The 19,883-nt window shown below is 41.8% G+C and overlaps 1 protein-coding gene across 1 annotated transcript in view; it reads right to left on the reverse strand.

The window, feature by feature from the left end:
• Positions 1-9,335: 9,335 nt before the first annotated feature.
• The window catches only part of sntb1 (syntrophin, basic 1), a 31,764-nt gene continuing 21,216 nt past the window's right edge, over positions 9,336-19,883 (reverse strand). The window contains exons 5-8 of the mRNA XM_069143184.1: positions 19,485-19,621; positions 19,079-19,275; positions 12,580-12,809; positions 9,336-10,076 (exon numbers count right to left, since the gene is read on the reverse strand). Coding sequence (XP_068999285.1) covers positions 9,984-10,076; positions 12,580-12,809; positions 19,079-19,275; positions 19,485-19,621 — 657 coding nt within the window. The 3' untranslated portion in view covers positions 9,336-9,983. The remainder of the gene's footprint in view (positions 10,077-12,579; positions 12,810-19,078; positions 19,276-19,484; positions 19,622-19,883) is intronic.

Below are 19,883 nucleotides of genomic sequence, written 5' to 3' on the forward strand. Positions count from 1 at the left end.
TGCTTATTTGCTTTCTTGCTGCAATTAAAGTAATTTCATTTGTGTCATTTATTGTGAATATGAAGCGACAGCCAGGAGATGATTTGGTTATCTTAGCTTAGTTTAGCATAAAGACGGGACATTGAGGGAACCAGCCAATCTGGCTCTGACTGGAGGTTAGATGTCTAAAGGGCACTAAGAAAACAACAGTCACACCATAGACTGTGTATAAAAGTGGACGTAGCTTCTGGGTCTAAAAAGTGAGGCCAATGTGGAAGTGGCTTAACCTGCAATAGCATCGAGGGCCACTAGGGGTTGACTGCAGAAAGGCTCTGTCTCTATAGACTCCCCTTCCCCTTTAAAGGATATAGGCGAATCTACGGTTGCAGTGACATTTAAAAAAAAAAAAAAAAAAGGTCCTCTTGAGAGCCTGTGTTTGGTTTGTCCTTACTGAGCTCCTGTAAAAACCTGCCAGCCTCTGTGGGAAAGGACCTGCTCTCTATGTAAATATGAAGGGCTTGTTGTCGGGTCACAAACACAACAATTCTTGGTTTCAGACGATGACACACCAATGAAAACACAATTATGATTAAAACTGCAAGCAGTGATATGCGGACACTCGCACGTCGGGGATCCAGCAGGTATATACTCTATACTCTATAATATATATTATATACTATATACTCTATATTATATACTCTATACTATATACTCTACTCTATACTATATACTCTATACTCTATATTATGTATTCTATACTATATACTCTATACTCTATAAAAACAAATTTGGGTCACTTTTTGGATGACATGCTGTGTATTACTTTTTTTTTTTTTTTTTTTTAACATTTTGGATGAAATGGTTTGACTTTTTTTTAAATATTTTGTATGACTTTTTTTTTTTTTCACTTTTTGGAGTACAGTATGACCTTTTTCTGAACAGCCAGTGCACAATGAAAAAAAGAGTCTCTTTTGGCTTTTTTGGGGGTTTTAAGTTTTGTATTGTTGTTGACCTTTGGTTTGGTATTATTATGACTGCACGTACAAAGCCAAAACTTGTGTGGCGGACCCTTAGAGAGACTCGCCTTGGGGGGACTCAACCATGTGGCTCACCGTTAGAGGGATTTGCCTCACGAGGTCTTGCCCTCCGTGAACCACGTGGCTTACCCTTACAGGGATTCGCTCTCCGTGAACCATGTGGCTTATTAAGGGGACTGGCCATGAAACGTTGAAACATTTTCAGAAATCAAAGGTTTTGCATGCACTCCACATGACAGGAATATATTTAATATCACTGCAGACGCCCTTGAAAACACGTATATCTACTTTCCACAGAATGTCTACGGCAATTTTGGTCGCATTTGAATGAATATTTGTGGACGGTGAAGTTATAGGTTGCAGTGAGCCAAAGATTTATCATAATGTAGAACACTTCCTGGTAAGATTGGTGGTGCAGTGGTTAGCACTCTTGCCTCAGCTAGAGGGTTGGGAGTTTGATTCCCCCCTTTGTTATGACTTAAAAAAAAAAAAATCATTCTATAGCCCTCTCGGTTTGTCAGATCAGATCTCATCTGAGTTTTTTTTTTTTTTTTACTTTTGTGAAGTATAACACCCTCCCGTTTGTTACTATACAAATTTGGACGACAATACTGATTATAAACAAGTGAAATAAAGCAGAACGCATTTCCCCTGAGTCGTTCACAGGGATTTTACATGAACCCTGCACACGGTCCCGGTCCCTGTTTGTCAGTGGGAGGCTATCTTGTGACAAGCAAACAGTTTTAGTTGAAGCTGTGCTCTGCTCATCAAATCATATGATGACACAATGTTCCTGTGTCAGGAAGATCACCGCTTCAAACTCCTGTTGGTGCTATTTTCACGACATATCGTACCCGTGGGATCCAGTGACGTGCGAGAAAGCACACACATACCCAGCGCTTCTGTGCACAGGTTCACGGTACAGAGGAGAACGCAGAGTGACAGTCTTTCGGTGTGAGTGAGTGAGTGTGTGTGACTGTGAGTGTGAGTGTGATAGAGATGCATTCAGGGGCACTGTGGGCACTTGGCAGTGGCATCCTGAAACATTCCTTTGTCTCACGCACGTGTACCCGTTCCTCTTTTATCATCATCATGTTCCCAAAGACTGGTGCTTTGTATTTTGTGTGTGAGCGAGAAATAGAGGAAGGAGGCAAAGTGTCTCTCCCTTACTGCCAAAGACAGTATCAGAGTAGGTTGTGTACAGTCAGTGGGAGTGCGTAGTTTCATGAGTTGAGGCTGCATCTGCGCACAGGTTACATTTGGGCGGTTGTTTGTGTGAAGTAACAGCCGTCTTTAGGTGGGAGGGTCAAGGCAGCAACATCACCTCACAAACATGCCTCCGTCTGTCCTCCAATGTTGCAAGACAGCGTGTCTCCAGTGCATGTTTGTTATCAGTGTGTACATGTAGCTGAGAAGGTTACTCAGCCTCCTCTCGTCTATTAACGGATAATAACAGGGATGTGGTGAGATGACCTAGTTTCTTTCTCTTGCAGTGCCTACAACATGTGCATTTTGTCCAGCGTATTGATTGTGAATGTTCTCACCCAGCCTCATTTAAATCAGAAAGCAGAATCGGTGTCTGAATAAACAGCTGAGATATCACATTTGTCCATAACCCCTTTGGTTACTCTGAGAAGCAGCAAAAAGTGGCATTTTAAAGACAAAATCTCTAGGAAATTGAAACAGAACTTTCTTGACTGTCATGGAGCTAAAAGGGACTTCAATGAAACCTCTATAAACTTTAAATGTGTCTTCATTTTGGGAGGATTTACAGTCAATGGAAAGTGAATGGAAAAGATTTTGTGTGGAGAATTGTTGGCTTTTGCTTCATTTCTCTTCCATCTTTTCCTCAGTTTACTCGGTAGTGAGCAGTGAATTGAGATTTCTGATATCCTTTTGAAGAATATTTTGTAGAACTGCTCAACAGAAAATTTGCTATCTACAAAATGCCACTGCTGTGGAATTTTTGAGATCAGTATAATAGTGGATTTATACATGCATACATACAGTGGGTACGGAAAGTATTCAGACCCCTTTAAATTTTTCACTCTTTGTTTCATTGCAGCCATTTGCTAAAATCAAAAAAGTTCATTTTATTTCTCATTAATGTGCACTCAGCACCCCATCTTGACAGAAAAAACAGAAATGTAGAAATTTGTGCAAATTTATTAAAAAAGAAAAACTGAAATATCACATGGTCATAAGTATTCAGACCCTTTGCTCAGTATTGAGTAGAAGCACCCTTTTGAGCTAGTACAGCCATGAGTCTTCTTGGGAATGATGCAACAAGCTTTTCACACCTGGATTTGGGGATCCTCTGCCATTCTTCCTTGCAGATCCTCTCCAGTTCCGTCAGGTTGGATGGTGAACGTTGGTGGACAGACATTTTCAGGTCTCTCCAGAGATGCTCAATTGGGTTTAGGTCAGGTCTCTGGCTGGGCCAGTCAAGAATGGTCACAGAGTTGTTCCGAAGCCACTCCTTTGTTATTTTAGCTGTGTGCTTAGGGTCATTGTCTTGTTGGAAGGTGAACCTTCGGCCCAGTCTGAGGTCCAGAGCACTCTGGAAGAGGTTTTCTTCCAGGATATCTCTGTACTTGGCCGCATTCATCTTTCCTTCAATTGCAACCAGTCGTCCTGTCCCTGCAGCTGAAAAACACCCCCATAGCATGATGCTGCCACCACCATGTTTCACTGTTGGGATTGTATTGGGCAGGCGATGAGCAGTGCCTGGTTTTCTCCACACATACCGCTTAGAATTAACGCCAAAAAGTTCAATCTTGGTCTCATCAGACCAGAGAATCTTATTTCTCATAGTCTGGGAGTCCTTCATGTGTTTTTTGGCAAACTCTATGCGGGCTTTCATATGTCTTGCACTGAGGAGAGGCTTCCGTCGGGCCACTCTGCCATAAAGCCCCGACTGGTGGAGGGCTGCAGTGATAGTTGACTTTGTGGAACTTTCTCCCATCTCCCTACTGCATCTCTGGAGCTCAGCCACAGTGATCTTTGGGTTCTTCTTTACCTCTCTCACCAAGGCTCTTCTCCCACGATTGCTCAGTTTGGCTGGACGGCCAGGTCTAGGAAGAGTTCTGGTCGTCCCAAACTTCTTCCATTTAAGGATTATGGAGGCCACTGTGCTCTTAGGAACCTTGAGTGCTGCAGAAATTATTTTGTAACCTTGGCCAGATCTGTGCCTTGCCACAATTCTGTCTCTGAGCTCCTTGGACAGTTCCTTCAACCTCATGATTCTCATTTGCTCTGACATGCACTGTGAGCTGTAAGGTCTTATATAGACAGGTGTGTGCCTTTCCTAATCAAGTCCAATCAGTTTACTTAAACACAGCTGGACTCCAATGAAGGAGTAGAACCATCTCAAGGAGGATCAGAAGAAATGGACAGCATGTGAGTTAAATATGAGTGTCACAGCAAAGGGTCTGAATACTTATGACCATGTGATATTTCAGTTTTTCTTTTTGCATAAATTTGCACAAATTTCTACATTTCTGTTTTTTTTCTGTCAAGATGGGGTGCTGAGTGTACATTAATGAGAAATAAAATGAACTTTTTTGATTTTAGCAAATGGCTGCAATGAAACAAAGAGTGAAAAATGTAAAGGGGTCTGAATACTTTCCGTACCCACTGTACATATGTTTGTAAACTCTAACAATTTTGTAAATAGGGAATGATTTGGGACACACCTTGTTGTCAAATCATTCCTTCAGGCTGCCATCAACTTTTTGGAAAAGCCATCATATAAACATCATTCTTTATTATCTTGTTTTCTCAAGATAATGAATATTGTTTTGTCAAATAACAGTTTTACCCTGTCTGTATGAACTGATGTAGTCTTCGATAAAACATTAGTGGTTTTGAGCTGATAACATCAGATCCCGGAGGTTCAGCCAACGCAGACAGATGTTGAGCATTTTCTGTTGAAAATATTGAAAACAGTCCTATTAACAGCGATGCCATGCCTCATCTGCAGAGGATGTAGAATCTCATTTGGCAGCCGGCCGCCCAACATTTATGAAAACACACTGCATCCGCCACCACTCTGAAATCTTGTGCCGTCTTCTCCCATGTCTCAAAATTGCACGCAATCCACCTAATGTGAACGTGTCATAGAAGATTTTTACCTTTAATACCAGTAAAATTACCCCCGAGAAGTTAATGGAGACCAAGTCAGACTTTGATATTTGAATACTGATGGAAGGTCGGAAACACAGCATGAAATGGATGCTAATGTTGCTTTCTATGTGCTGCTGGAAATGTACATTTTTTTGTGATCACATTCATAAAATCAGCTTAACACGGTGGAAAAAAAATACCTGGCTGAGGTTTATCTAAAGGTGGTTTAACTATCAAATTGTGTAGCATAATGAGAGACCTCAAGTGCTATTTATGGCCATTTTGCATCAGCAGCTTTAAAAACCTGAAGCCAGAGACACGTTATTTAACTTGTTGGACAGCCGAGAATGCGTCAGCTTTTTAGGCATGACTTTTAAGTTGAATGAGGAATTTGACTTCCTGTAGACGTTTGCAGCCACGTACTGTGTCAAAGGGACACCTCATCAATTTCAGTTTGAAGATTTGTCAAAAGCGCTCTGTGCATTATGGACATAAAAGTCCTGTCTCCTCAAAAGACTATACTGAGACCAATGTCCTGAGTCACAAAAGCACAGTGGCTTTTTTTTTTTTTTTTTTTTTTTTAAAGTCGTCTGCTATCTGGATCAGAGCATAGCGTGTCCCACTGGACAATGACATTTCTGCATTACATAAAATCGGCTAAATGGCCTTAGTGTTGCTGAGAGTTTATTACCTGTAATATGGGCACAAAAAAACCCCTACTAGTTCTCTTAATGAGTGACCTCATCTCCCATCCACCTTGTGAACAACCCAAGCAACTTCCGCTGGGGGAAAATAACTATTGTTCTAAACAAATCATTGTTGAATATTAACACGTTGTTCTGTAAATTGGATTTGTTTTGAATTTGGCCTTCCTCTCACTGCACTCTTCGCCTCACCTCCCCTTCTTCATCTCACCTGCCAGGTACTTCCACTGCTGCATTACCTAAACAATTTTGATTGCAACTCAGATATACACATGCAGTATGACAGGTCGCACACACACACACACACACACACACACACACACACACACACACACACACACACACACACACACACACACACACACACACACAAGACAAACAACTTTTGTGGAATGTATTTGCATGTCACTGAGAGAAGTATCCACTGTTTGCACACGAACACAACTCAGGACAAAACACACACACACACACACACACACACACACACACACACACACACACACACACACACACACACACACACACACACTCTCTCTCTCTCTCTCTCTCTCTCTCTCTCTCTCTCTCTCTCTCTCTCTCTCACACACACACACACACACACAGTTTATGACTGATTGCTAATTGAGCTGGCTCTCTTCCAGCCCCTTAAAATGAAAAGTTGACAGCCTTGGTCAATATGCCGCTGTCTTCTCTCACGCGCTCTCCATGAGAGAGCTGGCTATTAGTGAGCGTCTATGTGGTTTTGTGCGTGTTCAGAATTTCAACAGTAACCGTGTCGGTCAATTTGTGTGTATTCAGGGCCAAACACAGCGTTGTGTATCTCAGTGGGAAAGCTGACCCAAAGAGGGATTTTCATGTTTTCTTTCACATGACGCAACAGTTGCTATCTGCAGACGTTTAGTGTCCCCCTGAGAGTTTGACTCGACTCAATAACGGCCTGAACAGAAGGGAAACGGGGATGAATACAAAAAGGAGGGGAGCAGTGGGAAAATATGCTGGTAAAGAATGTCAACAAGTAAACAATGTCCAGAGTTATTACGGTGTTTGAGGTTTAAACTGTTGAACCTCAATACCATGAATGTGTGTGTGTGTGTGTGTGTGTGTGTGTGTGTGTGAGAGTGAGAAAGGAAGCAACCTCATTGCGTAGGAGCCAAGTAAACAAAGCCAAGAGTTACGCTTGTGTTAAGTGCTGCTTACAACTCAATTGCTCAATGAATCCTTCCTGCTGAACTGGTCAATAAAACTTGTCCCTAATCGAGCTGAACTGTCGCCAATACGCAGTAAATTAGCTCATCACTTTTCATCTCAGCCGTCCGCAAAATACAACTCTTCTTCTTTTTGTGGGGGGGAGGGGAGGAGAACGTGTGACTTTTTTGCACATGAGGGTTTGACTTGAAAGGGGAGTATTTTAATTTCCTCCTATTAATATGCTATTAAAGATTAATTGCGAGCCTGTGTCATTAGCAAATAAATATCCTTTGCATTTTAATAGGACAGAAGGGTTTGATTTGTATTTGCTGTTTATGAAAAATAAATAAATCACAAGTGAAGACAATAAAAACCAACATCATCCCGTCGCTGTTAAATACATGATTTATGTGCACTGTTTGAATTAAAAACTAAGCTTTATCATTCTGATTGACAGTAGAGTAGCTGCCGAAGGCATCCGAGTGCTCTACATATCAGAGCAGCCTCGACTCAGAGCTCCTCTCCTTGAAGGTTGTCAGTAAGTGCTGGATTCTCTGTGTTACAATGTCGCTGTTATCTTTTAGTACCAACAAAGCACATATTTCTTCTTCAGTGTGGTAGGATTACAATGTGTAAAACAAACCAAAAATCATTGTTCACAGTGTGTGTAAGTGGCCATTGGAAATGTTTCAGTGTTTATGATATAAAGAAGAACATAAAGTGACAGCTGGCGGCGCGTTTCTGTGCTTGTAATCAAAAGTCATGTCGCCATCATAGAAGTCAAATAGCTTCATCCTCTGATTCAGAACATTTAAAATTCTTAATATTTATTTTCTTCAGTCATCTGAAGGCACGAGGAAAGACCTGGCAGCCAGCCACGTCAGAGACGGAGCAGCGACAGAATAACGAGCTGCACGGCTGCTGCAGGTCTACAGCAGGATTGAACTCTATCATGGCAACTGTGCTATAATGACAAATACTTGATGTAGCGTTTGTGGCACTTTGATTGAGTTTCAGTTTCAATATGAATACTGAAAGTTATTTCCATCATTCGTGGCAGATATTTTCTAGATGGGGCAGAACTTGACTGTAGGTTATCAGTTAACCAGGCAAATATGACCAGACTTATCTAGAGATCTGTGTTGGTAAATTGTTCTCCCCTGAAATGAAGATGGAAGGAGTGAACAGCATCATCATGTCTGATTAGACTGGAGACCTTCAGAGGTATACTTTAACATTTTGGGAGATATGCTGACTCGGTTTCTTGCTGAGATTTAAATGAGAAAACGGACGTTCAATGACTGGAAACGGAATCAGCTTCCCTGGATTTGTCTCGAGGAAGAACCTCTCAAGCTCACCAATTAACACATCATATCTCATTTCTTAAAAAAAAAAAAAAAAAAAAAAAAAAATCACCCTTTGGTTTTACACGGGTTTGATGACCCAGTTAAATAACCAGCCAAAATCTCCAAAGGTGCCACTAAATTTACCTTGTTGCGATTTTCTTAAAAATGGATTGAGAAAGATTTCAAACATATGTTATGCTCACTTTAAGATTTATCTTGTTTTCAGGCAAGCTGTTAATCTGAAACCACCAAACCAGACTCTATCCAAAGCTAACAAAATCCACCGACCAGCACAAAGGATAAAACGAACAAGACAGAACCAGGCTAGCTGTGTCTCCCTGCTGCCAGTCATTGGCTGCCGACGGTAACTTCAAACGCTCACCAAGCACATTACTAGGAACGCCGGTGCAATCTAATGCAATCCAGCACAACAGTTCTAAACATAAATCCTACTATTAAAAAGCAGATATATTTTCACTTTTAGTTGACATAGAAGTTACCGTTCTACTTTATGCGTCTGATTGAGGTCACACAGGTGGGGCGGGGGAAGGGTTAGTGAGGGGAGCAAAATATTAGGAGCAAAAACTGAAAAATGTATAAGCGTCGTAAAACTGAAATTTATGGAAGAGCTGTTTTGGATTGCATTACACTGCACAGATGTTCCTAATAAAGTGCTCAGTGACTGTAAACGTCAAATAGTCATCGAACTCAACAAGAAAATCAACATGCATATTTACCTATAAAGATCAAAATATTGCCCTAAATTACATGGCCAAAAAAAAAAAAAATCTTTTCATACGTATTTGTAATATTTGATTATGATACTTAATCAGATGCATCCTTATCATGAAACTCCATACTTCATAATACCAGTATAGCTGTCAGGTCACCGTATACAACCTGTTAAAAAGCATACGTGACATTTTGAATCTGAGTGAGCGGTCACATTGTGGGAATCCGTGTGCCGAATGTGCCTCTTGAGTTTTAATGATGAATGCTGACACTGCTAACAAGACATCTCAGGGGACGCTAATAAAGACAAATGCAGTAGTGTGTCAAGTTTTTGTGGAAGAAAAATGACGAGCGAAATTCAGAACGTTCTTTCAGAGCTAATGGTAAATAAATTATATAAATGGTAAATGGAAGGCAGTTTGCCATTACATTTCGATTGAATTAAAAGGGAATTGATCTGAACCCTGCTACACGTGGCCAGTCCACCGACGTGACAGTAATGCCCAATCTGCTCCGTCCGTCTGCATGGACGCCAGTCCATGTTTTCTGCTGTGGTTCTTCAGTCTACATTTCAGTCCATGCAGCCCTTTGCAAGGACGCTTTACCTCGGGTGGGGTGTGTGTGTGTGTGGGGGTGTCTCTGTCAATAGCACATTTTAGTCATACCATGACTAATCTCGATTGCTTTCTCCATTGGTTTTATGGAGACCCAAAAAAAGAGTCTATTTCCAGATAGAGGCTACATTCACTCAGCTTGGGTTTCCAGCTGAAGCAGTCTGAGCTGGTGTGCTGCATGCGGGCTGCAGATAGATGGCGAAACAAGGTGGATTTCTGTTTTCGAAGGAGGTGAAATGTCCCTTTTTAGAGAGACTGTCAGGCCAGGAGGCCCAGGCGGGAGATCTTAGCCGAGAGGAAGGAGTGGAGGATGAAGACGATCGGCTTCGGACACGAGTGGAGGTCCAGTTGCTGGAGAAAGAGGGGAAAACAAGAGAATTAAAAAGTAGAACAAAACATGAAAAAGTGGAGAGACTAAGGTGAAAAGATCTGAAAGAGTTGAGGAGATGACAGCATTTAGATGTGGTAAAGAAGAGAAGGAAAAGAAAGGCCTGTGAAGCATACCACAATGAAAAAGAATATATTCAAAACTAAGTCCACAGTCAACAGTTTCCCTTGTGGCAGGGATTAGACAGCTCTAGCTGGAGCCGAGCTGGAGCTGAGCACTGCGTACACACAAACACCACATCACCATGAACACAGCTCTCTCATAGCCTGAATCAACAGCGGCTGATTTCACCGGTACTATGACTCATATCCCGTTCCTAAAGCCTATCAGGAGACCTGGTCTCTAAAATCACACTTAAACCACTGTTTACTTGGTCACATTTCACACTGAAGACATTTTAGAGGCAGCTCCCCCCCCCCCAGCAAACTTCGTACAAGCGAAACAAGAGCAGAGCTACACGCCGGGGCCTCAAAACTCCGCCAGCCATGGTACATCTTCTGTTCTACTGTGACCGTGACGAAATGTAGTCAACACTGTGAAACAAAAAGGCCCATCTGATTCAACTTTCAAGTGTTGGAAGTAATGAGCCATCAGCCACATCCGCAATTGGCTCGGGATTCTGGGAATCAAAAATACGACAGACTCCAAAGTCTGTTCTGCTTAGGTAGCCAACGGAGGGGTTGTCGATCAAAGCTCCAAAAGTCTTTTCTTTATTTGCCTTCAGCGCAAACGGGGCAGTCAAACATGGGTCTGTCTGACAGAGTTGATGTGCAACACGCCGGTTTCCAGTTTCTAGATCCCACATGCTTGGAGAGTCGATATTTTAGTGTCCACGGTCAGCCTCTTTCCCAGCATACAGTAAATCACAGTGCTGTGGTTTTATGAATGATTAAACAGCCATGATGGTGTTTCTGGGTAAAACACTTTGTATGATGGCCAGGGGACGGTAATAAAAGAGCTCATTCGCTTGAGAGTCACGTTAATATTCACATCATATTGTTCCATAAAATCCAGGGGAGCTAAAAACTGACACTTTCAGTACCCTGACGAACATCTTGGGTTTGTGTGAGTGGTCGTGGTTGAACCCGGCTGTTTTCAGGTGTAAACACCGACCGGTTGTGATTACTCCGAGGCCGGTCCCAGCGCTGCTACTCACCGAGCTGCTCGGTGGTGTTAACGGATTAAAGCTCTCACAGTAAGTGATGGGCTATTTTTACAGAAAGCTCCACTCTCCAACACCCTTACCTCGTAAGACCTACGTAAAATGTGAAGTTTGTTTCATTTCAGACGTTATTTTATGATGAAGTGCTGTAATTTATTTTCTGCTGCACTCCCCCCTCTCCCCACCCCCCCTCACACACACACACACACACACCCTCCCACCTGTCTTGCACCCTTGTGCTGCAGTTTGTGTTTTGCTTCATTTCCCAGAAGGCCTTCTGAGGCCCCCTGAGTGGCTGCGAACTTGTTCTATTTACTGCGAGCTGAACATGACCACAGAAAACTAAGCTTGATATTGAATATTGTTTTTTTTTCCACCGGCATGAACTGAAAAGCCCAAAGTAAAAAATGTGATATACTTCTAAAAGCCAACATAAGAGTATTTTTTTTTTTAATTTTTATCTGCCGAACAGGTTTCCCAGGTGGAGAGTGATGCTACATTAGGACACCGTCATAAGATATTTGAATTACTGTACTTTGAAAACACGTGGAAAATGATGCGTAATGATCAGTGTACTAGCACAGAGTGCCGTGAAATGTCCATCTGGCACATCGCATGTCCTCTTGACCCGTCAATAAAATAGGTACTTTCACCCTCTGCACTGACACAAATCAAACCCTGCAGCGAGGATGATTATCACACCAAACTGTCTAAGCAGTAATGTGTGAAAGCAATTTGGATTCAACACCAGAGATGGGAAAATAATGGGTAAAAGCTAAGGTTGTTTTCTGACTTGTAAAATGAAACCGCCTCAGGAACATTAGCTTTCAGTGTTGAATTAGACAAGCATCAAAGCCACAGCACAGCACCAGCTCTAAATGGTAGTTAAGCACTACACAGCTTGTGTTTAAATAAATTCATCAGATTGTGTTTTTTGAGATTTGTTTATTTCAAATTAGATTTTGACAGTCCTATTTAACTTTGGCGAATTGCACAATTGCATTGTGGTCTACTGAAGCTACCAACACCACTCGGTTAGTCTGTTAGTCTGGAAAGTAATTTTTGCACCACATGTTTCTTCTATTAACTACGTTGTAGCTGAACCACAAAATATCTTCAAGAAGCTATTTCTACACGGAACAAAGTCACTGCTCCGAGGTGGATCTTTTCTTCCAGATGAAACCGATTTTTCCTTTGTATCTGCTGTTGGTGGACCAAAAGCACAGGAGACCACCGAGCTGTCATCTCCTCACATTTTTTTTTTGCGATGAAACGTAATGCTTAAGAACAATAAAAACACTCACAATCTCTCCCTCTTTTCCTCCAAAGTCGAGGAGGAGCATGCGTACTCCGTCATCCGAGGACATCTTTAGCTTCTCGAAGGGGTAGGAGAGGAGCACTTGGGGCTTGCTGGGAGTGAGCACAACTCCCCCCTCGCCGTCCTCCCGAGCTTCAACTTTTGGGTCAGCCAGCACAGAGAAGCCCTGCTCATAGTGGATCACCAGCCGGCACTCCTTACTGCGGTACAGACAACCTGGAAGACAGAATTTTCACTTTTGATCACTAACTAGTTGACTGAGACGAAATCTCCTCGTTCTAATGGTTATTCATGATGTTAAGGTGGCAGAAATACAGTAAGAGTTTGAGTGGACGTTTGAACATGCTGTACGCTTAATGAAGGTACCGATGAGGCAGCTCAATGAGCTCCAGTTAATTGCGAGTACGTTAAAGTCCAAAAACAAAGGACACCCCCCCACACACACACACACACACACACCGCAGGCATGAAGGCCGCACTCTCAGAGCTTCATTTACAGCATAAGCTGATCTCTCTTGATGATCTACTGAGCAACCAGTTTGTTTGACGGAGACAACAAGTGTGAAGAGAGTTTCCCTTGTTTGTTGACAGCCTGACCAAGATGTGTGTGTGCGTGGGCGCGTGTAGCGTGTACAGGAAGCGGAGTGTGTATTAGCATACAGTATATGTACAGAGTGTGCACTCTGTAAAGGCCTGCATGCTGATGCTGTGTTTTCTATCTTGCAGTCATGTAATCGAGACCTGGCGACGCATATGAAAGTATGTGTCTTTTCACAGTGGGCGACAGAAGATACGCGTTGACGTATTCGTGTGTGTGTGTGTGTGTGTGTGTGTGTGTGTGTGTGTGTGTGTGTGTGTGTATTGTCGCTCTGCTTTAGTCCATTCTGTCCGACTGTCAACAGGCCAATTCTCTGCTGTCAGTCGAATCTTGGTAACTGCCCTATACACACACACACCTAGTTTCACATCTTTATCTGACAGGCGATCTTGAAACCACATTTGTGACTACAGAAACACACATACCAGACGATAGTCAAACACCATTTGCAAAAGGTGTTTCATTTCCGCTTCACAGGGTTAGCAGATGATTTGTACTGCAGAACAATGCTGACTTGATTTGAGTTTTCTATTTTTGTTAAGATGTAGGACATAACATAATTTGGTCACCAACTGTATGGGTCTGCGGAGAGAATAAATGATAAAAAAAAAAAATGTATTGTCCCACTGAAATCACCTGTGGACAAAAACAAACAGTGCTACAAAGTGGGTCGAATTAGGTTGATTGCTAATTAGCAGCAGTTGTTAGCTGCCACAGTTACAGTAATTGTCGATTGAATACTGGAGTTTACAAAACCCAAATAAAACTGCAGGTTTCTGTAAAGTTATGTTATGGGCACCATCTAAAAAATAATGAATTGAGTTTACTTCAAGCGGTCTAGTTTGCATTAACCGAGTGGATGTTTCTACTATGGGTGCTCTAATCAGGATTTTTGAGGCCGATCACAGGGTCTCTTTTAAATTTTGTAATTATCGGGTAGCATTATTTATTTATTCCACCATTCAACACTGTACATTATGTATTGAAATTAAGAGATGATAAAGTATCATTAATTGACAAATGTTCATTTATTGGCAGGCAACATGAGCAACATATTCCACTCACTCTCTCTGAGACAAAACTTAAACCATAGCAGCCTCGGTTTGATTACTGTGAACACGTTATTCAGAGAGAAAGAGGGTGGATTATTTATACATCATTTGTGTCATTCATAGCTCTCGAAGTTTACTTCTTTGGCATTAATGGATTTTTCCTTATAAATAAAGCATCTCTGCATTTTTGGTAGAGGTTTGTTCCTCAGCAGCTTTTATTGTCCTGCTAAAAAAAAAAAACAGCAGTTTTACGTCATGTGATCACATCACCTCATCCTCTGACCGTTTGTTTTAGAGACCACCAAGCAAACCTTTTAGAGCTGTTGGCTAATCGATAGTTCAGAGTACTCTTAGTTTATACTTCACCACCAGCTGCTCAGCTACCAGCTAATATCCTCAAGGTGTACAGCATTATTACCCCCCCTCCCCCCCATCCTTCCCCCTCACTGTATGTACGACACTCTGCTGATTTAGCTAACAATGTTAATTAATTCAAGAAGCAGAATCTTGGTGATGCTCGGAGTCTTTGAGAGCTTCCTCAAACACACAACTCTTACTGTACATCTACTTGCTATAAATAGTCTGAAGGCAAGTGCCTCAGACTGAACTTTCCATCCTAATAAACTCGCAGCCTGGTGTACTCTATTTGTGTAGCAGGGCAAAACACATTTAGTTTTCTCGAAGGTTTAGTTCCCGTTTCTTTTAGGTGGAAGTGGCTTCTTTATTACAATGTTATACAGAATGGTTTCCTGTATCTCTATGCTGTTCTTTTCTCTCTGCTCTCCCCTCACCGCTGGAGGCAGCTGGCCACACACCTCTGAGCCCGGTTGTGTCTGAGGTTTCTTCCTGTTAAAATGGAGTTTTTGCTTCAAACTCACTGCTCATGTGGGAACTGTCGAATTGTTGGGATGTTGTTGTACAAATACAATTGAATTGAATTGCTTGTATTGTATTTACATTTACAGCCTCATTATTATTTTGGATAACTGTAGCACAAAAGCAACATTGGGGTCAAACCATATTCAAGTAATCAGAGCAGTGCTTTACAGTGATCTCTCTGCTCCTTATTGCATTACATGTGAAACACCCAAAAATAATAGAGCTGTTTTGATTACTTCGGGGGGAAATTATGACATGAAGAACTGCGAATCAAAGAAAAATGAGACACACTCATACAGTCAAGACAGTATAATATCCTGTTTTAACCCTACGGACATCACAGCCGGGATGAAAAATGAGTCTCATAATGTGTAATATTGTTCCTGTGATGTAAAAACAATGTGGCAGGACAAATGTCTCCCTAATGGTATAAATGGAGCACAGAGTGGAGGTCTTTGTTGTGTTCAGGAGTGGATATTGGATGTGAAACTCTAGTCCTTTACCTGAGAACTTTGTTCTGTGGGGAAGCAGGGTTTCCCACCAAAATACACACTCACACAGAGAAAGGGGCTTTTCAGGCTGCAACAAAAGCCCTTCTTTCTGCCTGACGGTGAGTGGAAGAGACAGGAGGAGGGAAGGAGGGGAAGAGGGTGATAACACTGAGAGGAACTGAATGAATCAGGGAAAGAGAGATGGTGAGAGAGGAGAGAGAAACTACATCTGATACCACAACGTCTAAAAGGTTATTGCAGGACAAAAGTTGTTTTAACTTCCATTTGTCTTTAAAATCTTTAGTACTTCATATTTTGAAAGTGTACCCCACTGCGCTGGACTAAAAGTGCCACAGCAGGTTAATGGGTTAATTTTCCACAACCACTGAGGTAAAATTACTTTTTAAAGTGCTCCAAGTCATTAAGCCATTTACCCGTTCATTAAGGAGTCCCAGTTGACCTCCAATACAATCTAACAAGTTGTACAGCCGTCACTTGAACAGCAACATTAATGAGAAGAAGGAGATGTTGGATTACTGACTTTACACAGACAAATCTGAAACCAAGGATAGACTAATGGTTTGAATCTGTGGTTCAAACTTAGTTCCTGACCTTGGAAACTACAAAAGGTTCAGTTTGTTCAGGAACTTTTCAAGCAGCTGGTTAAATAGCTCATAAAAAACACCATCACTTCTCACAAATCCCTTCAAAACGACAACTGACTTCTAATTTAACGTATAAATTAGCGAGCGAAAGAGGCATGCTGGGTCAATTTTGCACTCCAGGACAAAGCCAGGCTGTTACCTCCTGCTTTCACTCTTAAGCTGAGCTCAGCTACTTGGGAGCTGGCAGTGGCTTCATATTCAGCATGCAGCAAAAGAGAATAGGGTCAATCTTCTAATCTAATCATCTGCAATAGAGTGAATAAGGTTAATTTACAAATTTGTCTATTTTCTTGAGGTTGATGGGGCTGATTGATTTCTACAAAATTAGTTATAGTGACAGGTGTGCAGTTAAGTGAGACAAGCCAGGAGACAGGAAGATTTGCGGTGACATGATCAGGGTTGAAAGTACTGTGAATACACGATGCGTTATCCCACTAATTGCTCATAATATCAATGTAACCTCTGAGAACTTTAAGTCACCTTGGAAATAATAATCACAGAAATGACAGCAGGCCAAGTGCTGGTGAAGCTTGAATTCAGAGCCGAACAAATTACTTACCCCTTTAAAATCCCTCAAGAATGGCCTCCCACCCGATGAATGATTGAGAGTTAATCTATCTTCAGAGAAAATCTTTATTGTAAGCTTTGACAGTGAATAAAACATCACAATGATTTAGGACGTTACACATGAAAAGCTGACAAGGTCAGCGTAATGACTCCTTAAGTGGCGACTGCTGAAAAATGAGTGAATGCACTTTGTATGCATTATCACTCTCGCTCTCAAAGAAGTGTAAACTACTTTCCTCGTACCGTAACAAGAAACTGAAGGCTTGTTGCTAACAGCCTGTTTCTGAAAAGTTATGGGTCCATTTAAGATGTAAACTCGATAGTGAGCAATAAACATTGATTAATCTCATGGCAGGTGTCTCATAATAATGACCTGTATCCTAAATCACTTTTACAGTACAAAATGAAAGCTGCGGCAACAAATATTTGGGTCATCACAGCAATGTCAGGGCTGCTTGCATCACTACCTATGTATGAACAGTGTAACACAGACTCTCTTAGTCTGTTGAGCTCTATTGATCATTTTAGCACCTTTAAGTTCATTATTTTGGTTTCTAAGAACTGAAAATACTATTTTTATTTTTATCACAGGACTATTTCAATAAGCAGGCAGCAGTTTTTAGCTGATATACATGCTGAGCAACAACCAACAGACACATCAAAAGTTGGGCGGGCGGGGGGGGGATCTGACTGATTGGAAGCCCATTGACATTACGTCCCGCCCACTGGTAGCTGTAACCTGACTGCACCACGGGCCTGTCAATCAAGCAGACACGCCCCAAAAACACAGCTTTTTTTTTTTTAGGCTTATTTGCTAATTATTAACGGGATTATTATCAGATGGACCGCCAGAAAACTAATAAGAAGAAGTGACTTTAGCTAACAACACCAAAATAACCATCGGAATTTTTTTTTATTGACTTCATATTTCATGAGACTAGTTAAATGGGAGTCTATGTCGCCGGAGGCTTTTCGGAGCCAACCTCTAGCGGCACTTGGCGGTATTGCAGTTTAAGGCAATTCCGCATTGGCGTAATTTTTCAGACCAGCAGATACATCTACTTTTATATACAGTCTGGGGTTCCTAATGCCCACAAAAAAAGAAAAGCAATCCATTAATACAGGATGCAAAGGCCCTGCACACTCTCAGGTATTTTCAATCCTGGCTGATTAGACCTCTGCTCAGGTTTAGGGTGAGGAAATCTACACTGAGTAACAGACTCCTGTGAGTTGCTCTAATCATCCAGCTGAAGTGAAATATGACCCGTGTAGGCCTTTAACTTTATTTGTTGATTCCACTGCTACATTAAAGCTGCAACATGTAGATATTGAGCAATTTGCACCAGTCTAGACAGCATTTGGTCATGGGATTAAATAAAATGTCTTTCTACCATTCAGTTAACTACCATTGCATGACAAAATCAGGTTATTACCACACAGCTGTATGGAGCTCTGTAGACGTGGATGAAGCCGTGCAATGCTCATTACAACGTTAACTTTACACCTGGATCAGCACACACGTTTTAAGATAGTTTTAACATGGGTTTGTTGATAAATGATGCAGAAACTACACTGACAACAAAGACATATTGTTGAGGTGGTGTATCATTTGCTTCTGGATACATGCTGCTTTATATACGAGAGATGTCTACAGTGAAACTTAATTTGGCACAGAGTTATATATGAAGAGGAGGGGGACCCAGGGGAGAAGTTCAGTTCCCAGGACATTTTGTGCTTTGAGCGAGAGGGGAGGCCGAGAGAAGGTGGGGAGCCTGGTTTTCCGGAATTCCCTGGACGACCAATACCCAACGCCAAAGACACGCAAGAATAGCATTCCTTTCTATAAATAGCAAGTGCTTTGTCCACATATGGCTGTCAAATTACATCACAAGCCCTCTTCTATCAGTGCATGAGTGTCCGTGGGAGTTTGTATCTGTGCATGTATACATTCTGCTTTATGCAGTGGATTTAGGCTAGCAAGACCTCAGGCAGTACTTACCTCAGGCAGCCTCTTAAATCTCTCTGGATATATTTTTGCTGCAGCGTGCCTGAACACATCTGAGGAAGCCTCACAGACTCCAGTACACTGACCTGTACAGCTCACTCTGCTCCATCCAGTGTTTCCTGTCTCCGTAGGGCCTGCGTGTGCATGTTTCTACGTGTTTTCACCCATTTCAAAAGGTGCTTGTGTTACTGAACCTGAATGTTTATGTGTCAAGTTATCAGGACTCACTCGTAGTGACCTCTTTGATCATCTCAGCTGATGCGTGACATCCGTTGACTATGTGTCTGGTCCACATGGACAGGTCTTTGGTGGTCTCAGTGCGGAACAAGTGAGTCTCGATGCCGAGTCGTGTGCCAGTCCGAGTGGCAAAGAACAGCTCTGTGCCGGAGTGAGGCGACCCCCGGTCAGGGCCAGAGTGGACCAGACTAGGTAAACATACACACATACCATATTATTTAGTATAGAGCTGGTAGAATACTTTTTTTTTTATCAGTAATATCAAAAGTAAGTATCATTTTCTTATTGATATTCTAAAATACAATTTCCATTACTGCGATAACACCAAATTAGTCTCCATGAAATATATCATGGCTCAAATACACTGCATATGCATGTCTTTATATAGGCCACCTACCGTGTTGCTAAAAGTGGGTAAGTGTGTGCAGGGCTCTGCCAGGCTTCCTTGCCTCGCGGTAAACTGTCATACAGCAACAGGTCCTTCTCCGTCAGCACCACCAGCACCGGCTTCCAGCACTGCTTCTCGCTCTCTGTCTGTAGCACAAACACATAAACAATGACACGAGGGACAGCTCTTCCCGTCTATCTATTTGCAGGGTGATTCAGGACTGTGGTTTTTCAAAGAAAAAAAAAAAAGAAATTTAGAAATGAAACTATGCAGGCTAACAAATGTCAATTATTTTCTTAATTTGATTTGATTGTTTTGTAGAGTGCACAAATTGCTTGAGCCTGAAGTATGCTGTGTCATTCAGTGCTCTTTTTCTTCACCTCGAATGTTTCTGATGTAGAACTTGTT

Source organism: Embiotoca jacksoni, unplaced genomic scaffold, assembly GCF_022577435.1.
Source record: "Embiotoca jacksoni isolate LCO1_2020_lvr unplaced genomic scaffold, fEmbJac1.0.p SCAF_11, whole genome shotgun sequence".
NCBI lineage: Eukaryota > Metazoa > Chordata > Actinopteri > Embiotocidae > Embiotoca > Embiotoca jacksoni.